This window comes from Equus quagga, chromosome 7 (assembly GCF_021613505.1).
Source record: "Equus quagga isolate Etosha38 chromosome 7, UCLA_HA_Equagga_1.0, whole genome shotgun sequence".
NCBI lineage: Eukaryota > Metazoa > Chordata > Mammalia > Perissodactyla > Equidae > Equus > Equus quagga.
The window spans coordinates 127807021-127827820 of NC_060273.1; the positions used below are offsets into that span (position 1 = coordinate 127807021).

Consider the following 20800-nt stretch of genomic DNA (forward strand, 5'->3'; position numbering starts at 1 on the left):
TGAAATTTATCCTATTGATCACCAAAATTAATATTTAATAACATACTAAAATGCTAGTTTTCTAAGAAACTGTTAAATAGAAATGATATTGAGTCTCAATATCATGAATTTACGTACTTTATGAGAAAAGAATTAAAGAATATATTTAGGAGTTTGATTTCCCTTTGAGTAAAGGAAAAGTACTAAATGATTGAAAGTGTTTTCTGTATCATAATATATTTCAGGTAAGTCAGCTTTAAGAAAATTCTTGATTATGGATTTTGGAAAATTAGTGTACAAATAGAAAATCTATTCTATTGATATTCATTTTTGAAAGATTCTTTGGAGGGTGAGACCTTACTTTTAAATAAACAACTATTAAAACGTACGTACTTCCAGTGAGTATCATCCAAAATTCATAAATATTGATCCTAAATGTTCAAAGGGAAGAAACTGACCGTGCTTAAAAACCTCTTGAAATTTTTTTGCATCATAGAAAAACTTACGTTGATTGTAAGGTGTTGAAATTTTTGATAGAGTGCCATAATATTTATAGTTCTATTAGTTACCATATTTCCACACTATCACCTATAATGTTAAAAACTATTTCTGTAATTATCTTTATATATTTAACATTGTGACTCATTAGGAATCCTAAGTTTTTATGTAACTAAGTAGTCCTGTGTTTAAATGCCTGTTTGCTGATTTTTGGCTTGTTACTTGTACTTGTTTTATATTTCAGGCAATAATTAATAGCACCATCACCCCAAACATGACATTTACTAAAACATCTCAGAAGTTTGGCCAGTGGGCTGATAGTCGGGCAAACACTGTTTATGGCCTGGGATTCTCCTCTGAGCATCATCTTTCGAAAGTAAGTTAAATCCTGAGATCTGAGTGGAAATCTTCATCTTCAAGTCAGATGTCTTAAATACATAATAGCAACTGGAGAGTGTGAAATATAGGAGATATTTGTTTAATATTCTCAGAACAGCTGCAGTGACTTTAGAGCAAGAAGTGAGAGATCATTAGATTCCACTGTCAATTGGAAAATTTACTGTACACATTAAAAACAGTCACCATCGATTGAGAAGATTTTGTGTGGTTAACTGTCTGTATGATAGGAAATTACAGGTGGAGAGTATCGCTTCAGAATGGACTTTGCTCAGGGATTAGGACCTTTAGTTGGAGATGGTCTGCGAGATAGATGGACACCAAGCTCTTTTGAGTTTGAACACTCAAGCTAATAGTGATGAAGATTTCAGCTTTTTGACATGATAGCAGGCACATATAAATTACTGTGTTTAGGGAAGGTGATGCTTTATCTTGGTTAGAGTTACTCTTGAGCTCTCTGATGCAGTAGATTGAGATCTATAGATACTATGAGGAAATCTTGGAAGATACTGACCTAGTGAATTACTGTGGCCAGAAAGGTCAGTGAAATACAGAGCATCACCAGGCTAGATAGTGGAGATAAAACCGTTATCCTGCCCATAAGCAAAAGCACTGCATTGTTCACACCAGCAGCACCTTGAGTTCTGTGGCTGTCGTGCAGAACGGGTACCTAAGGATAAGGAAAGATTCTCAGGATAACAAGATGATCAAGGCGATGAGGATTACTCACTTTTGCTCTTTAAATTTTGCGCTCACCAGACCCAAAGATTTATGCTTAAAGCTTCTGTGTTTGAAGCATTCGTTAAAGAGGATAACCCTACGTTTGAAACACCTTACCTGTGATTTGGTATACACAGGATCTGATGGCTTGAGAGTTGAAACTGTTCGAGTGCAGGGTAGTTAGGATCTTGTAGATGCATACTGTTCCTATTTGTGTTAAACCATAAGCTGTTTATTATAGAAATCATTCAGATTCTTAAAAATGAGTTCTTTTAAAATATCTTATACTTTTGTGTATATTTATTGACAAAATTATAAGTAGATAGTTCACTAGTTGAAATAATCTTCGTTTCCTTTTGTCTGAGTTGCAATCATTCCATAATGCTGTTGTTTTCAAGTGTTTTTGTTATGTTTTTAATATAAATGATGGTTATAAGTCATTCTCTATAGAATTATTAAGATGAGTATTATTTGGTTTGGTTTCTCTTAAACCCACCTTAGTTCCTAAATGCATTTCTTGATCTGTGGTAAAGGTATGAGTTTTAATTTCAGAGTGTTTCAACTTAACAGAGACACAGGCCCCCGCTTGAGCATTGACCCTCCTTAAACAATCCCCTTAGGAAATAACACGTTGATTCTAATACTTTTGCCATTACTTGGAACCTTTTTGGAATTGTCTATTAAAGCCTATAGGAAAGAAAAATTAAAACTAATTATATTACACTTACTAAATTTCTTGACAACACAGGAACTAAATTGTGGATTAATTTCTCAACGAAATTTGCATGAAATGATTTTTGAGTTAAGTAATTTTGACTGTAAATTAAGTTTTTTGCTACGTCTTTCAGATTACTTGGAAGCTGGCTAATGTGGTAAAGGAACAGTTTCTTAAATTCTCCCCATCATACTGTCTCCTCTCATTTGATCTTTTTTCTGGGAATGGCTTTTATATTTCAAGAACTTGATTTTTTTCTCTTTAAAGTTAGCATATGCTTTTGACCAACCTTACTGGTAGTGAACCCCAGTATTTTGAGAGTGGATTGATCATTAGGAAACAACCTGTTAGCTCTTGGAGCCACCTGTAGTGTATTTATTCACTAGACTTGGATCCAAGAGCTTACGATCAGTCTCTTCAGAATGTTTTGGTTCAAAGATGACAAAGTCATGATTTATTTTCCAAGCTACCTTGAAGATTAATGTTGGCGTTTTTTAGACTGTAGACGACCTAGAGGAGTTTATAATCTTTTACATAAATGAAGCAAGCATGTAAATATTCTGACTTGTTTTATCATTAAAAACCATAAGTGAACCAAAGCTTTATAAGGATTTGGTGAAGGCTCTGAAGAAAATTCTAGACAAGGGTCTCTCAAAATAAGAGATAATAGCAGCATTAGAAGAAATGTGTGGTCTCCCAAGGTTGATGTATGAGGAAAATTCCGACTATGCCTGGATTGTTAGAGTGCTTACTAAGTTGTATTTTGTTATCATGGAAACGTAATCCTATAAAAATTAGCAGTAGTGTAGGTCTTTATGAAGTTGAGAAGGATTTTAAACATTAACTACTTTGGAATGCTAAATTAGTGTTAGAAAAACTTTGTGTACTACTTCAAATTACATAAGGATAAATTAATTATGGTTTTGTTTTTATTTCATTTCCACCCATGTGAGTGAGACCTTTTTAGCTTTGTATTCAGGTTTTTTTTTTACAGCAAAGAGATACTCTGTTCAATTAGAGAAGTGTACTAATACAGATTCCTTGATCTACAAGTTGTAGGTGGGGGTGGCAATGTTTAAGGTAAGAAGGAAAGTTGTAATAGTGACAACTTTGGTTTTGACCCTCCTGCATCTCCCAAGGCAGGTCAGGATATCATGAGCCTTTCCTTCCAAAGATTTCTTCCCCAGGATGCAAATGAAATCAGGCTTATGGGGCTTGAGGAGGGAACTGTAATTTCAGAGTTTTATTTTCAACTCTAACAGGTGTTTTTAAGTTGCAAAGAGGTTTTAAATTTGATTATTTTGTAACTCTTAACTTATTCTCTCTGAGAATAGTAGTAGACTAGCTTCCACTTCCAAAACATAGATAGACACTGTTTGTGGCCACGATGTTTTAGATTCCTATGGGTTCCTAAGAATTAGCATTTCATGTACAATGCTTTTTTTTAATTGTTACCAATCTTAAAGACCTTTGTGAAGTTATATTTCTTTCTGCTGCTGTACATTAGCTGTTTAGAAATCTTTGGAAATGAAGTTTTTTAGTAATGTCAGTTAGTGATAATAGTAAATGTTACTATTTGCATTGTTGAAAATAAAATGCCGTACATAATACAAGAGTTTATACCCTAGTAAAAGTTAAAAACACACCCCAAATACTGAGATGTTTAGGAGTGGATACTTAAGAGATTCCATTTTCTCTGTGATAAACATAGTATGCCCATCTTTACTGATTCCTCTCCCAACTTGTACCCCCCACCTTGGTCTTAGTAAAGTATATCTGAACAACCAAGGAGGGACATAAGTAAGCCAGCAGACACCAAATTCTAACTTAGTTATTTCATGATGTTTTTGAATGGGACTTGTCAGAGTGCTTTACAGCGTACAGACAAATGTTTGGTATTAGGTTTCTTTTTCCATGATTTTCATATTACACTTGTAATTGATTTGAGGTCTAGGTTGCTTGTGTAAGAGTCATTTATCCAGAAAATGAAAGAAAACTAAGGTAAAAGTGGTCATTGAGATCTGTTTTTATTTGGTTAACGCATATAGTCTTTATACATTCAGTTTGCAGAAAAGTTTCAGGAATTTAAGGAAGCTGCTCGACTGGCAAAAGAGAAATCACAAGAAAAGATGGAACTTACCAGTACCCCTTCACAGGTGGGTATTTAATTTCTATTTTTATTTATGAGCCTTGTTCATGTTAGATGGTATCCTTAATGCCAGAGTTAAATTTGGGAAAATAATGGCAAAATTAAGGTAATTTCCAAAGTGGACATAGAAACGCACCCTTCAGTTAATCTGTACTAGTGGAGAAAGGTTTTTTTTTTTCTTTCTGTATGCCGGTGTCTATAAGAATCTCAGGAGAAAAAAATACCAGTTTAGTAATTAAAACTCAGATTCTTTACTCTGCATGCAACTAAAAAATGACCATGCACAAAGAGCATAGATTGGCCTACTGCTGTGGTCTGTGGTCTGTGGTCTGTGATGGTCAGTCGGGTACAGCCGCAAGAAGAGACACAGAAAAGGCTCAGGAAAGCACAAGCTTATTATACTCATAGGGCCCAAAACCAGGAGGCACGGCACACCTCTGGGGGGCACGGGGGGAAACCTCGGGGTGGTCGGGCCAGAAGGCAGGAGCATAGGGAAAGCTGAGGCTAGAGCCAGTATGGGGGTTTCCTTGGGAATGGCAGAGCGGGGTAAACAGCTTAGGACTGGCTAGTTTGAACAATTTTGGTGGGCTCTAAACTATAGAGGTGGTCTCTAGTTGCCTGGTACCTGGCCCTGGGATGATTAAGGCAGAGGAATATGGTCTCCACGCTCAGGCCAGATAGAGGAGATCTCGCTCTCGATTGGTTAGTGTCATATCAGAGGCATACTCCCACCTTAGCCCTTGCCACCTCTAAGAATTGACTAGCCAGAAAGGCTTTTTAAGATGTCAGAACATCATAATATATAGAAAATAAAAAAAAATTAACAATACGGTTTGTTCTCCTTGATTTTAAGGTGTGCTTAAATCTGACAGTTGGGACATCTTACTTTATGCTCAGCACTGAGACCCAAAGGTTATAGGTTTTATGCAAATGTCAATTTTTCCTTTAACAAATGAGTAAATACCTGTTATTTGTCCATCATAATCTTTCTTCAGTTGGAAATTAATTATATCTCCAAGTAAAGTTCATTAAATAGTTACATTTCAGTACTTTTACAGAGGTTTTAATGTATGTATTATGATTCATGTAGAATGCCAATTATTTTCAGGTTTTCAATAACAGGCTCTTCTGAAATTTATTTCAATTGTCATCTTAAGAATGGGGTTCAGCTTTGTGCTGGGTTCTTCTCTATAGTAATTGTTTTCGAAGTGTAATCAGGAGCTTTTATGAAAAGGAGAGATCAAATGTTACAAAGGTTTCTCTGGAATAGTGTCAATAGTAGCAGATTTGCATAAAACTTTTTTGAGGAAATAAGTAGGAATTGCCTTGAATTTAGTGACTAGCCAAATGATTGGAACATTTTAGAAAATTTTTTGCTCTTTACCTTCCTCTCTACCCCTGGCACCCAACTCTATTTGGTAAACCCTACCTTTAGAAAGAGTTATGTTTTATTTTGTTTTACAGGAAAGGAGAGCTCTGTTAGTTATCCTTAAAGTACGTTTTTCCCCATAGACTAAAGGTGTGCTCTGGATTGAAGCCAACACTCCATTATACCTCCTGTGTCGCTTGCAGTGACCTGGAATAACGTAATCATTTTGAAACTTTCCTTGAATCTGTCTTCCATAAGTGCTATCATAGTGTAGTGCTACTCTTAAGCAAAAGCCTATTTATAATTTCGTACCAGTACATGTTAGGAGTTCCAATTCCTCAGGTGAATGATTCTAGTGTTACAAGAGTATGCTACAGCACATTCAGTAAGCGAATACTCAGAGGACTCCAATAAAACTGTAATGGGTTACACTTTGCCATTATACTTAGTTGCTTTTTCTCTAATTGTAACTTGTTTTTGTTTAATTGGCCATGAACTATTACAATGCTGCTGAAATACATGCTCCTCTTTGGTGAAGGGAATGTCTTTAAGTCTTTACTTTCATCAAAGGAATACATCCAAGATGTTTTTAGTTGGAAAATGCTGTGAAATGTAAGGTTATAATAAAGAAATGTCTTAACTTCATCAGTATTTGAGAGTCAGAATATACTGACCTTAATTTATCTTTTCAGAACATTTAAAGTGTGACTATTAATTTAATGTACAGCAGCCAGAGAAATAGTACCAAAAAAAATATTTCCCTTCATTTCTCTTTCCTCCCTTTCCCGTTTTTGTGGCAGTGCCTTACAGATATCTTTAATATTTCTGATTTAGCTTGAAATGCATGACTCCTGTAACCACTCCGATGCCACGCAGCTAGAGAGCAGAGCTTGATTCTCACTGGTTTAACCCATTCTGGTAAATTAACACTCTGCCTGAAGAATAGAATATTACTCAGGAAGTCAGCAAAGAGGATCAGGAGGTTAAATGGGATAATCGATAATAGCAGACACTCCATTGGTCATAGCTTTTGTTTTTAGCTGAGGAGGTATTACAAACTGTTAAGAGTATGGGCTTTTCACCACGTGATTTCACTCCTGTGGAAGATAAGCAAATACATGGACAAAGAAAACAGATTAGTGGTTACCAGAGGAGAAGGGGGTTGGGGGTGGGCATAAGGGGTAAAGGGGCACATTTATATGGTGACGGACAAATAATAATGTACAACTGAAATTTCACAATGTTATAAACTGTTATGACCTGAATAAAATTTTTTTTTAAAATTAGGAATAAGTTTAGAAAAATATCTGCACTACCTATATATTGAAAACTACAGAACTTTGTTGAGAGAAATTAAAGAAGCCCTAAATAAATGGAGAGATAGATAAAAAAAAGAGTATGGGTTTTCAAGTCAGACAAACTTAGACATAAGTCCTTTTTCTGTTACTGTGTGATCTTGGGAAAATTGCTTAACCCAAATCTGTCTATACATCTGTCACAGGAGCATTATATTACTTACCTCATAGGACTGTTGGAGGAGTAAGTATGATAATGGTAATGTCATTATTAACGTGACATTATGACAATGTAATATGCTAATGCCTATGATGTAGGTCTGGAGCCTGCCTTGGAATCTCGGCCACGAGAATAGAGAGAAGGGAATAGGCATAACAATGGTGAAATGGACTGAACTTGGAGGAAATGCAGAAAGTGAGGGAATAGTGAGGGTGAGAGACGGTAGTAAAGGAGGAGTTAGATGTTTTTGAAACTTCTGTTCTTGGCTTGTAGCATGGACTTCAGAAGAGGATTTCCACTTCAGATATTGAATTTGTATCCTAATGGTACATCCAGGTGGACGTGTCCTGTGGGTACTTAGGAATTTGGAATTGGAGCTAAGCCTCAAGAGCCATCAACAAATGAGTAGTCGTTAAAGCTGTAGGTGAGAAAGATATCATCCAGAAGGAAAATAGAATGGAAAGAGAGGAGAGACAAGGGTCAAAAATTTGCACTTAAAGATTGTCACTTGAGAAATTTGAGGGAGATATAGGGGAAGACAATGAGAGGAGGTAGGAAATGAACGAGCAGAGAAGGTTAGCTCAGAAGAGAAGAGCATTTTAAGTTGGAGACAATGATTTGGCCGTGTCAGAGACAGAGTTCCAAAGGGATGGGGGTTAAGAGGACTTTGAACCTAACAAACCGGAGTTCACTGGTAATTATAGGTGGATTCTTGGTGAAGGAAGGGCAACGTGAAGAGTTTTTGACTTTAGGCTACCTTGAGACCAAAATGTTTGGTAGTGAGAATAAGGTAACAATATTTGTTTCTCCTGTGTGAGGAGAAAAAGAGTTAGCATGATAATCTCAGGAGGATGTGGAGCTAAGAATTTTTCTTTTCTAGAATGTATGTGTGTGGGTGACTTGAACATGTTTCTAAATGTAAGGAAGGAGTCAGTGAAGGAAAGAGAAGACTAGAAGGGGAGCATTGTACAGAAGGTAATATTATGAGGGGGGAAGATGGAAACAAATTAGCCACTTATTCATCTGAGACAGGAGGAAAGGATAAAAATGGATTCAGATACAGATAGGAGAGAGATTGAGGAAGTGTATGCCAGTTTATTTCAATTTTCTCTGAAGGAAGAGTTAGGTATTCACTGGGAGGAAGGACAACTGGAGAGAGAGAAGGCTTGAACGGAGGTCTGGAGCAGCTGTTAGGCAAAGAAAAAGAGTCAAATGGGGGTAAGTAAAATAAAGATTACTGGGCACTTCAAGAGCATAATTGAAGTCAGAGCCCAAAATTATTTTCATGACACTAATCAGCATATTTAATGATATTTTCTCCCATAGTACTTGGTAGCTTGGGCACGTAAGAATAGAGAATGATGGTTTGATTGATACACAATTGGAAATTGGTAAGATGGGGTTTGTGGAAGGTCAGGAAGCCCCCAGACTGGGATGATGCTAGAGAGAATATAATTAAGGTGATTGGCTTTCTGGTGTAGGCTGAGCATGGAGAGAAATAAAGCCAGGTTGAGCGTGACAAAATAGCATAGTAGCAGAGGGCCCAGAGATTGTAAATATTGATGAAGTTGAAGAGCAGGTAGAAAGAGAGAGGGATAGGTTGGGAGGATAGGAGGTTGTACAGCACAAGCCCCCTTATTGTTGGAGGCAAAACTAGTAGCTGAAGAGTTAATCCAAAAAGTCAGGTAATGTAAAGAATTTTTTGAAAAAAGATTCTTTTCAATTTATAAATTAAAATTCAATGATACTATGTTTCATTTATTCACCAATATTTTGATTTAAAGCTGATGCCTTTTCTTTGAATTTGAATCTTTTGATTGGAATTCCATGTTATCTTTCTTACATAAGTCATACCAATAATTACTTGTCTGCAATTTCCTGGGTTTTTTTCCTTTAAGTAGAGCTAACCCTTGACATCCCACCCTCCTTCTGTATCACGTACACCTGAGAGTGGGTTGGTGATCGCACCCTGAAGGCCCGGCCTGGAGCGAGGGCCAAGCTCATTTCTTTTTCATATGATTCAGAATATTTCTGGGTTTTTTTTTTTTTTGCTTTCTTGCCACTTCATAAATGAGTAGAGAGAATTCTTAAGAAGCACTTCCTGAATCCTACATCTGTGCTCAGGCTCCTTTTTTATAATATTGTCGCATGTTAGTTTTGGCTTCCTTGATACATTCTCAGATTTTAATATGCAAAAAAAATTTTTTTTCAATTTGACTATCATTTTTCCTTTTAAAATTATTTTTTGGTTTGGGGCGAGTTTCCCAGAAAGGAAGTGAGATGTGAGTGGTTTTATTTTCTAAGAATAATGATGTAAGGGTGATGGAAGTTCATGAAATCTCAATTTTTATTTATATTTTGTTTTTCACTTTTCTTATCAATATTGTTATACATATCTACAGACACATATACACACACACACGTATCAAAGAAGGTACTACTTGATTTTTTTTCCTTAAGCATTTACTATAGAAATGGCTAGCCATATTAGCTTAGGAATCTTTTTCTAAAGAGAAATTATCCTTCTTTTTCAAAAGTTTGTAGTCTATTAGATATACCTCCATGCTTTTTATTTTAATGTTTGATTTAAAGATATAAATTATTGGTTTTATATGAGGTGGTTTTTCTTTTTAGGAATAGCTAAAGTTGAATGTTTAGAAAATAACACAAAATGTATGCCCTTTCAGGTTAACAGGGTAATTTGTTTCTGTTATCATTTCCACTGGATCGGGTCTTGCCCAACTTACTGTTTAGCTGATTGGACAGTCAACCGTGATTATTTTAGTTTATTTTGATCTTTCTTGGAGAATAATAGTGCTGATTTATTGGAACCACAGATGATAACTTCCTGGTTTCTTGCTGGCTGCTTAAACTTTTTCTGGCTAATTGATAAGGCCCATAGTTGACCTAGAAGTAGTCACTTTGAATACTGTTCCCATTATTCACTTAGTAGGATTTGACTTTGTTGTAAAACTGGTTTTTTTTCTTTTTCTTTTGTGAGGAAGATTGTTGCTGAGCTAACATCTGCAGCTATCTTCCTCTGTTTTATGTGGGATGCTGCCACAGTGTGGCTTGATGAGCCATGCGATGTCCACACCTGGGATCCAAACCTGCAAACCCTGGGCCACCAAAGTGCCGTGCACAAACTTAACCACTGTGCCACCGGGCCAGCCCCTAAAACAATCTTATGTTGTCACATTATACTATAACTGTATTCATGCATTGACTGTCAGTTAATAGAAACAAAGAGGATTTAGGAGAAAGATTTTAAAAGAATGAAATTAAAGGTCACATACAGGTTCCATTAATAATTGAAAAATAGTTAAGTGATAATGTGCCATCCAGAAAGTAGCCTTTTGATCTTTGATAGCTTGTATAATTTATAGTATTATAGTCTATTAGTTAAAATATTTAAATGTGAAATAAAATACATGCAGCTATGTAAAACCAGAAGCCCCAAAAAGAAAGTTAGTCTCACTATGTTATTTTCCACATTTCTTTATGTGCAGTATTTTTTATGTGAAGTATATAAATTATCATAATCTACATATCTCCTTATGTACTCTTTTTCCCTAACTATAAGCATTTTCCTGTATTACACATATTCATCTTGTTTTTTATTTGAGGAAATCTTGTTTTTTTTTTTTTTTGGAGGAAGATTAGCCCTCAGCTAACTACTGCCAGTCCTCCTCTTTTTGCTGAGAAAGCCTGGCTCTGAGCTAACATCTGTGCCCATCTTCCTCTAGTTTATACGTGGGACGCCTACCACAACATGGCTGCCAAGCAATGCCATGTCCGCACCCGGGATCCGAACCAGCGAACCCCGGGCCACCGAGAAGCGGAATGTGCGAACTTAACCGCTGCGCCACCGGGCTGGCCCCTATTCTTTTTTTTTTTTTTTTTTTGGTGAGGAAGATTCTGAGCTAACATCTGTTGCCAGTCTTCCACTTTTTTTTTTTCCACTTGAGGAAGATTAGCCTTGAGCCAGTCTTTGTCTATTTTGTGTGTGTGATGCCTCCACAGCAAGGCCAATGAGTGGAGCAGGTCTGTACCTGGGAGCCAAACCCACAAACCATGGGCCATCAAAGCAGAGCACGTGGAGCTTTTAACCACAAGGCTGTGGGGCTGGCCCCCGTGTATTCCTTTAAGTTGACAAATAATGACCATACCTAACCACTCCCATGTTGGACACTGATGTTTTCATTTTCTTCCCTCACATAGCCTAATACTTCAGTTGTGAAGTTCTGTTGCCCAGAGATCACAAGGAGTCCCCCAAGCTGCTCTGTAGCAGGCTGGTGCTGGATCTCCCTGGCTAACAGGTTTATCGAATGACTCCTCTTTCTGGTTTCTATAGCAAATTTAGATAATTCGATGATGGCAGTCGCAAGAATAAGTGTCAGGTTGGGCTTCATTTTCAGTTTCATTTATTTTCCAGAGGGATAAATTAAATTTACCTTGATAGAAGTAAGACCAGAAATTTTGTGAAGAAAAATAATTTTATTATGAGTAGCAGGTGAGAAAAGCTGAAATATACTAACGTCATTATGTATAATATGTTATGGAGGTATTTCTGGCTGCTTTGCAAATAACTCCAGGAAGTGAAAAATAGAGCAGATTAAAAAAATTAAGACTTGTTGAAGATTTCATTCTCCCCTTTGCCCTCCCAGCCTCCCAAACAGAATCACATCTTGCATTTTTATGCCATCTTTTTCTTCTCAAGTGATTCTTTGAATATCTTTTATTCTAACAAATTAATTGCTTATCTAAACCCAAAAGTTTTTCAGCTCTTTGAAACTACGTTTCTAAATTGTGTTATGTTTACATTTCTTTTTCTTTTCTTTTCTTTTTTTTTTAGGAATATTGGCCCTGAGCTAACATCTGTTGCCAATCTTCCTCTCTTTTTTGTTTTTCTCCTCTCCCCAAAGCCCCAGACATAGTTGTATATCCTAGTTGTAGGTCCTTCTAGTTCTTCTCTGTGGGACCCCACCTCAGCATGGCTTGATGAGCAGTATGTAGGTCTGTGCCCAGGATGTGAACTGGCAAACCCCTGGGCTGCCAAAGTGGAGCGCATGAACTTAACTGCTATGCCACGGGGCCGGCCCTTATGTTTACATTTCTAAATTGTATTGTTTCAGTTAGTTTTCTTATGAGTTGCTTTGCTTTAAAAAATTTTCTCCTTCAAACTTCATTTTTTAAGTCTTTGACTCAAATTTCAATTGAAATATAACCATAGTTCAAAAGTCAACATACATCAGAGTCAGTTTTAACTTTAAGGTGATCTTGTGTGTTTTAACAGGAGTATAACACTTTCTTTTTTTTTTTTATCTCCACCCCACTTTGTTTCTTAGGAATCAGCAGGTGGGGATCTTCAGTCACCTTTAACACCAGAAAGTATCAATGGGACGGATGATGAAAGAACACCTGATGTGACACAGAACTCAGAGCCAAGGGCTGAACCAACTCAGAATGCGTTGCCATTTTCACATAGGTACAGATTCAATTCAACCATCATGATTAAGTAAGATGTCTAAATGTGGAAACTTGTTTTCAGATAAATCTTGTAATGTTACAACTCTGAGTGAAAATTCTAGGTCAGACTTTTTTTTTAACTGTTTCTGTTAACCTCAGAAAAATTTTAGTAATTTATAGTTGATAGTTGCCTAGATGGACAGGAGTGACCATTTCCTTTATCTGTAGAAAAAGGGCTATTGAGCTAATTAAAGGACAAATCATTTTTTAGTGAAACAATATATTATTGTAAATCTCTTCTATTTATTTTTTAACACGGGCCCTAAAAGTCCCCCTTTGCTAAAGCTGGTTTCCATTTTCATGTATGTTCTTGAGGGTTATAAATTTTTTTAAAAAAATAGATTTCCTGTTCTGAAATTGAGCTTTCCCATACTCTTAGAGGTGATCTCACCTTAAGATTTCACAGAAGGAAACACGTTATTGGGGTAACTTGTAGCAAGAACCTATTAATGTTATTGTCAGATTTATTTTTGCACACCAGCTAACAGGAGATAAATCTTCACATGCTTCTGAATTTTAAAAGAATTTGATAGCTTAAAAAGATATAATTTATCCTTAAATGTGTTCCAACCAGTTGCCTTAATTATTGGCTGTGATATTTTTAGGATGTAAAGAGGTCTATTAAATTGCAGTATTGCAAATGTAAGCAAATACCTATCAGTCACTATCTTAAGTTTTAGCCTTCTTTGAAAACTTTTGACTAGGTGGTTTTAATTAAAATCATGAAAACAGTTTTTGTTTGTGCTTCTCTTTTTGGCACCAATTTTTAAAAAAATCAAATTCTTCAGTATATTCAGAAGAATTGTGAAGTGAGATATTGTAAACTCTTTTTCATGAGAATTTTAATTTTGATTGTGTTGGTTGGATGTTAGGGGCACAGGATTAAACATACTAGAGACTGATTCTGAGGGACCTGATGGTGAGGCTGAGGAAGAAGAAGTTAGTTGAGGTTTATTAGGCATGCATGAGGGAAAACTATTTGACTGTGAGGCTGTTCTAATTTGTTCCTAAAAGTGCTAATAATTTTGTGTAAAGTAGTAGACGTATTTGGAATTATCATGGAGATCAGGCTTTAACTATTGCTGTACAAGCATATTCTCGTTTCTATAGTTATAAAAATGACTGGCACGTGAAAATTTTAGTTCCTCTGATCTGAAGACTATATGTTCACATTGATTTGTAAAACATACATGTTTCTCAGCTATACAATTACAATTAAAGAGCAATGTGGTTACTATGCAGTTTTTAAAAATGTTATTCATGTTGAGGGAAGAAAAAAATTCCTTCCTATTAAATTATATTTAACATATCCATTTGATAGTCTTAACTGCACCAAACATAATCATAAACTTGATTTCTTTGGTTAACGCTGAAGTGAGCCGTGTCGTTGAATACTGCAGCATTTAGAAATGAGAACTTTTGGGGACCAGCCCCGTGGCCGAGTGGTTAAGTTTGCACGTTCCGCTTCAGCAGCCCAGGGTTTCATTGGTTCAAATCCTGGCCACAGACATGGCACCCCTCGTCAGGCCATGCTGAGGTGGCGTCTCACATAGCAGAACCAGAGGCACTCACAACTAGAATATACAGCTGTGTGTTGGGGGACTTTGGGGAGAAGAAGAAGAAAAATAAATAAATAAATTGGCAACAGTTGTTAGCTCAGTTGCCAATCTTTAAAAAAGAAAAAAAAAGAAAGAAGAACTTTTTTATTTAACATTTGTAGAAGCTACTTCTAGTTTACTTTATGCATCTAAAATTTTCTGAATGTTTATTGTTTTGCTAAACCTTAGTATCTAGAGTTACTAACTGGGATTGGTCATCTCCCTTGATTTTTTTCAGTTCTTGGGAGTCTAATAGGAGTTACTTACTTTGGTTTCAAGGTATTGCTTCTTTGACTACTGGTCAAAATCTAAATATAAAATGTAATCTAAATCTATAGGTTAGCCATAGAGATATTTGAGTTCTGAAAATAAAACTGAATAGATCAATTTAAGGTTTTAATTATGTTAAATGCATTACATAGTTGTATAGCTTTCTTATTTTACAAATACCAGAGCTACGGGGTTTCAGGAGACTTATTCTCTGAACTTGTTTTGATTTTACGTTAATCATTATTAATCACTATTCACCTGGTAACAACTGAAATCAAGACTTCTACCTGAGATAGAAGATTAAGTATTTTACAGCTAATGTTAGAATCCAAAAATATCAGGGTTAGAAGAGACCTCAAAGATGGTGTAATCCAGAATTTGCCAAACTGTAGTAGTTTGAAATCAGCTTAGGTTATTCATGGCATTCTGAAAAATGAAATGTAATAAAACCAAATAGGAAACGTGAAAGCAAAACTCACATTAAGAGTAGAAACTTCTTTTCAGTAATATCCGTATTTATGTGTGTGTATCCATATTATGGTGTAAAATGGCAGAGTTTGAAAGCATATGCCTTTGGCACATGGGGATACTAAATCCCAGAGGTTAGGTGAGTTGTCCTAGGTCACATATGCGATTCATTCCTAACAACTTGGGAACTAGAACTCAGCTCTTTTGACCCTAGTATGTTCTGCCATTTAGATAACAATGCATTTTAGTCAAATCCCCAACACGAGCATGTTATCGTGTTAGGAAGTTAATGAGTGTTCCTATCCTAGGAGACCTATGTAGAAATAAGATCAGTGTGTCATGCGTTAGAAACAGAGAGAATGTTAAAATAATCTTTATTTAAGTCTGGTACTCAGAAGTATTTAAACTTGATGCGCTATTATTTTTTCATGGCAAAGGAAGACAGCTAAAATCTGTTTTTAAAGGCTTATTTAGACTATTATTTTGTCTTTCTTCCTTAGTATTTATTTCAACAGAAAAGAATAAATAGCAACAAAATATTTTGCCAAATTTCTCTATTCTGGTTGATACCATTTTACTGCTAAATAAGGAGCAAAAATCACTAGAATGTGTATGTGTTTAAAAAAAAAAGATGGAAGGATACAGAACAGTGACCTAGTCAGTCAAGTTAATTAAGAGTTGATTGTAGTAATAGCTACTTAGCAAGCCAATTTGTGCTCTTCTTAAAATTCACATTTTATGCCTAAATCTCATGAATTCATTAATCAACATACCAAAAGAAGGCCCTGATTTTCATTTGGTCCCGAAAATTTTAGTAATGTGTGTTTGTTCTTTACTCTAAGTTTTGTTTATTTTTAAAAAGTATTACTTAACTTTAAAGAGAAGCAAGATTTTTTTGTTAGTCTCTGAACTTATACAATTTCCAGATGTATATGGGAAGGGAATACTCTAATGAACTCCCATGAACATGTGACCAGCTTCAACAGTTATGAAAAAGTGGCCAATCTTGTTTCATTTTTACCCACTCTTCCACTTTTGTATAATTTTTGAAGCAAATCCCAGGCATCAAAATGTCATCTACAAATAGTTTTTTAAAATTACTTTTGAACTTTTTAAAACCTGTCTACTAAACTAGTACAACTTTTTATATTTAATTCAGTGGCATTATAGAGTTACCTTGAATTACTTACTCTTTTCTTTGACTTTTAATTAATACTGCTGAACTAAATTTTAAAATATATGGGTTGCTCAATACTCCTTAATCAAGGGCTATAGTACCGTTTTATGTCCTTGACATAAACTACACAAAAACATTCTCATTGAATAGTTTCAATAAATTGATACTTTTTTAGTGTATTTATTTAAATGCTTTTAAAAGTTTAGGCATGTGTAAAATAGGGAGGAAATGTTTACTAATTTCTTTGGGGAAATTTATTAAGTTTTATTAAAATTGCTATTTTATCTTAAAAAATTATTTTTTAAGCGATAATATCCTTTTGGGACTGAGCAGGTGTACACTCTGACCCACTGAAGTGTTCAGGTTATCCTTTGAGCCCATAGTGTTAGATTAGCTATACGCTGAGTAAAGTACTATATACTAATACACTAGCTTATACATATGGGGGAAGGTTTTGTCCTGTCATTCCAAGGAGGAATTGTTTGCTTCATAGCATCAGCTGTATGGAATTCTGGGATTTACTTGTTATTTCTTAATAAATTCTAGGATTTTTTTTTAGGATTTAAAACTATTAAAATTCTATTGGAAATAGTTAATTTTATAGTACTCTGGTGCTGTAAGAATGTAATACTGAAATATAATACTGAAAACTAAAGCTTGTGTTCATTGTAAATTTATGATCCTTAGATAACAGTAAATATATTGATAAATAACTGCTGTTGTCATATTTTTGAGAGTTCAGAACATATATATACATTAGTAGTTCATGAAGCTATTTTTATGCCAATAAATTTTAATAGTTTGATTATCTTAACGGAATATAGGCTCTTTTGAGCACTGATTATATTTAAATTCTTCTAATGTTAGGTAATGTATTCTTATGGTGCTGCTAGAATTTATGCATTTTGGCGGTACTGCATGTATCTTCTGTACTGTTAAAGCGATGTTTCTGCCACTTCATGTGTTTCCAACAGATCTTCATTAAAGGATGTATGCAGAAACGTTACTCTTTAGTATACTGATTTTGCTTTAAATCACTGTAACTACAATTTTACCAAAATTTATGAAATCTAGGTGGCTTCATTCCATTTGTATTTTGTAGATTAACTTCTTCATTAGCAGAGTTTCAGAAAGCTACTACTTTAAAACCGAGTAGAGATTTTTGTACAATCTCAAAAATTAAATTTCATTGGTAATTTTATACACCGTTTTACTTACATGTTAAAATGCAAAAAACGAAAAGTTTTATCTTGAATCAAATACAGTTTGTACTTCAAAGATGGTACAAACAGGAAAAAAGTGAATGACTCTTAAGAGCTCTGCATACTACACTGTCCACAGCTGTGCCATCTGTCTCCCTTTTTTATAGACGGCAAGCAAAACTTGTGAGATTATAATTATGAACCAAAATAGAAATAATTTCTGTGGATAACTGTTGTTTGGATAAAACTGTGTGTATAACGCTGGGACTTGTTCTCACAGGAAGCGCTTTATCATTGATATAATTGCAGATGAAAAGTTCAAGTTGTAGAATTCCCTTTATTGTTACAGTTAAAATTGACTTAAATATTATCATTCTTCCACTGTTGATCCTCAGAAATTAGATTAGGTTTTAAAAATTAATTTGAGGGCCAAGACAGTTTGTGAGAGATTATAACACAACAATTTAGAGATGTCAGAATTTCTGATACCGTAATTGTGAACAGATAGCATTTTATAAGAAGTGCTACAGTAATTTGATAATATTTACAGTTCTGCATTCTCTGGCAAGTGAGAAGCAACTTACGTATTTTTAAATAAGATGCAATAAAAAATACAGTTTAGTGACTAGTAGTGTTTATTAGATTTCTAAATAACTACACTTAAATTTCCTATCTTGAATTTTTAAAGAACTAACCTTTATTTCCCTCTAATGTATTCTAAAAGATTTTCAAGAACGTGTAAAAATTTGCTGAAGCATTTTTTCAGGTATTATCACTTAATGTAGGTTATTTGCAGAAGAAACATGCTATTCATGAGATAAAGACATTGCTAACCTGCCTCCAGCAGGGATTAGTCGATTCTTCTCCCCCTCTGCCTTACCTTTGTGATTAATGGGAAAGAATGTTCACCAGTCCCTCCCTAGTGATTGTTAGCTTCTATTTTCAAGCTGGAGTTAGAAGTGTGGGCGTTCACAATGGAACAGATCCACCCTAGATTAATTATGATCTCTTCCCTCTAGAGGGCTTTTAAAAATTCCTTTTTTCCCTCCATTTCTGTTCTTATCAGACCGTAGTGGGGATTCCTTTGGAAGAGAGATGTGTGATATGGACAGTTCTGCTGTTGGACTTAGGGAAAAATGTTCTTCCTTTGGATTTGGCTTTTTATCCTCTTCTTAGAGTGGTAAGGGACAAGATCAAGGTGGAAATGTAGGCAGAGGTCAAGCAAACCACATAAATGTGTGGAATTTGCGGTTTAGGTGACAGTAAGGAATTGTGAGGTCTGTGGTAAAGTGGAGTGTGCAAGGTTCATCTGAAGGTAGTAAAGTTTTTAAAAAATAAGGCCAAACAGAGAGATGGGGACTAGATGACCCATCTGGTTTCTAGTCCAGACTTTCAAAAGGAATCTTTGTGATTAACATATGGTTTAGCCTAACATAAGGATTTTAAGCGAATTCCCAGCTAATGATATCTGTTGTTGTAATACCCTTATGAACTCTTCGAGTATTTGGGAGGATATGATTTGCAGATTTAGAATCCTGAATATTTCCTTTTTGGTGACATATTATTATGATAGGTGTTATTAGTTCTCTCAAACACAAAAATCTGACCACGTCACTTTCCTCCTTAAATTCGGTGGCATGTATGTAGACCGATCCATGGTCATCATATGAGCCCTCCCCAACCTCGTCACCTTGTGCTCCTGTAAGTTACTCCAGATGCTTTTAGTCCTCCACATACAACCAAGCAACCGTGCTATTGCTCATCTGCAAGTCTTTGCTGTCCTGTTTTTGGAGTGTTTTCCCTTCTCTTTGTGGCTGTGTACACATACACTCACTCACTCACTCCATACTTCCTCCCATCCCACCTCTGCCTCTCACTTGACCACCAACTGGTCACCCCCTCCATATCCTGTAATCTCCGGCATCCTCTCCTCCAGTGAGCTTTCTCTCATGCCTCAGACTGAATTCTCTGTCTTCTGTTAAGTCCCTGTTGCCTCCAAACTGATGTATAGAGGTTAACATTAACTTCTCAGTCTCTCCTGGGGCAGGGACTGTGTTTTATTTATTTATATCCCTGGTGCTTGCCATGATGGACTTTCAGAAACATATGAGTGAACCAGTTTCCCTCACAGAAATAGAGTTCATGTGCTGAGTGCCCTTGGTTTACTGCTTCAGTTAGCTAAAGTTACACCTACAGGTTCGTGAGACCTTAAAGCTAAAATATGAAACTTGTTATATTCATTGAACACCAGTCACTCTTGTCAAACTTTACTTGAGTTTAACTGATCTATTCTAATTTTCTTCAAAATTTCCTGGTTTGCATGAAGAAATTTTAAAGATAGTATTTAGTGAACAATGGGGGGCCGGCCCTGTTGCTGAGTGGTTAAGTTCGCACACTCTGCTTTGGTGGCCCAGGGTTTCACTGGTTCGCATCCTGGGCGTGGATATGGCACCACTAGTCAGGCCACACTGAGGCAGCGTCCCACATGCCACGACTAGAAGGACCCACAACTAAAATATACAGCTATGTACTGGGGGAATTTGGGGAGAAAAAGCAGAAGAAGAAAAAAAAGAAGATTGACAACAGTTGTTAGCTCAGGTGCCAATCTTTAAAAAAAATTTTTTTTAAAACCCAAAATACAATGTTCTTAAGCACCTAAATAATGTAAAAGATGCTAAAATGTGCATTTTCGTTGTAATAGAATAATTTATCCCTTACTTAAATAACAGTGCAGAGTGATTCAATGATGTATTTTCTGTGAAATTAGACAATAATTTATATTTTTTATTATTTTTTTTTTTTTAGGATTTTATTTTTCCTTTTTCTCCCCAAAGCCCCCCGGTACATAGTTGTGTATTTTTAATTGTGGGTCCTTCTAGTTGTGGCATGTGGGACGCTGCCTCAGCGTGGCTTGATGGGCAGTGCCATGTCCGCACCCAGATCCAAACCGACGAAACCCTGGGCCGCCAAAGCAGAGTGCACAAACTTAACCACTCGGCCACGGGGCCAGCCCCCTATATTTTCTATTTTTAAAACCAATATAAGCAAAATGTATTTTTGAAAATTTCATCTCTTTTGAAGGTCAGCCCAAGTGCTTATTATTGACTCAAAGAAATGAATTTAAAGACTATAGATTTTTTTAAATTGAGAATTCTGCTGTGTACAATTGGCAGAAGTAAAGATTGGGGCCAGCTCTTTGTTCCTGGGATGACACA

General features: G+C 35.7%; 1 protein-coding gene across 3 annotated transcripts in view; it reads left to right on the forward strand.

Annotated features, from left to right (window-relative positions):
* The window catches only part of HOMER1 (homer scaffold protein 1), a 118736-nt gene that overhangs the window by 46245 nt on the left and 51691 nt on the right, over positions 1-20800 (forward strand). For 2 of the 3 annotated variants that reach the window (XM_046666720.1, XM_046666718.1), the window contains 3 exons: positions 722-853; positions 4372-4464; positions 12690-12859. In XM_046666720.1, coding sequence (XP_046522676.1) covers positions 722-853; positions 4372-4464; positions 12690-12859 — 395 coding nt within the window. The remainder of the gene's footprint in view (positions 1-721; positions 854-4371; positions 4465-12689; positions 12860-20800) is intronic. The other variant, XM_046666719.1, reaches the window with a different exon arrangement.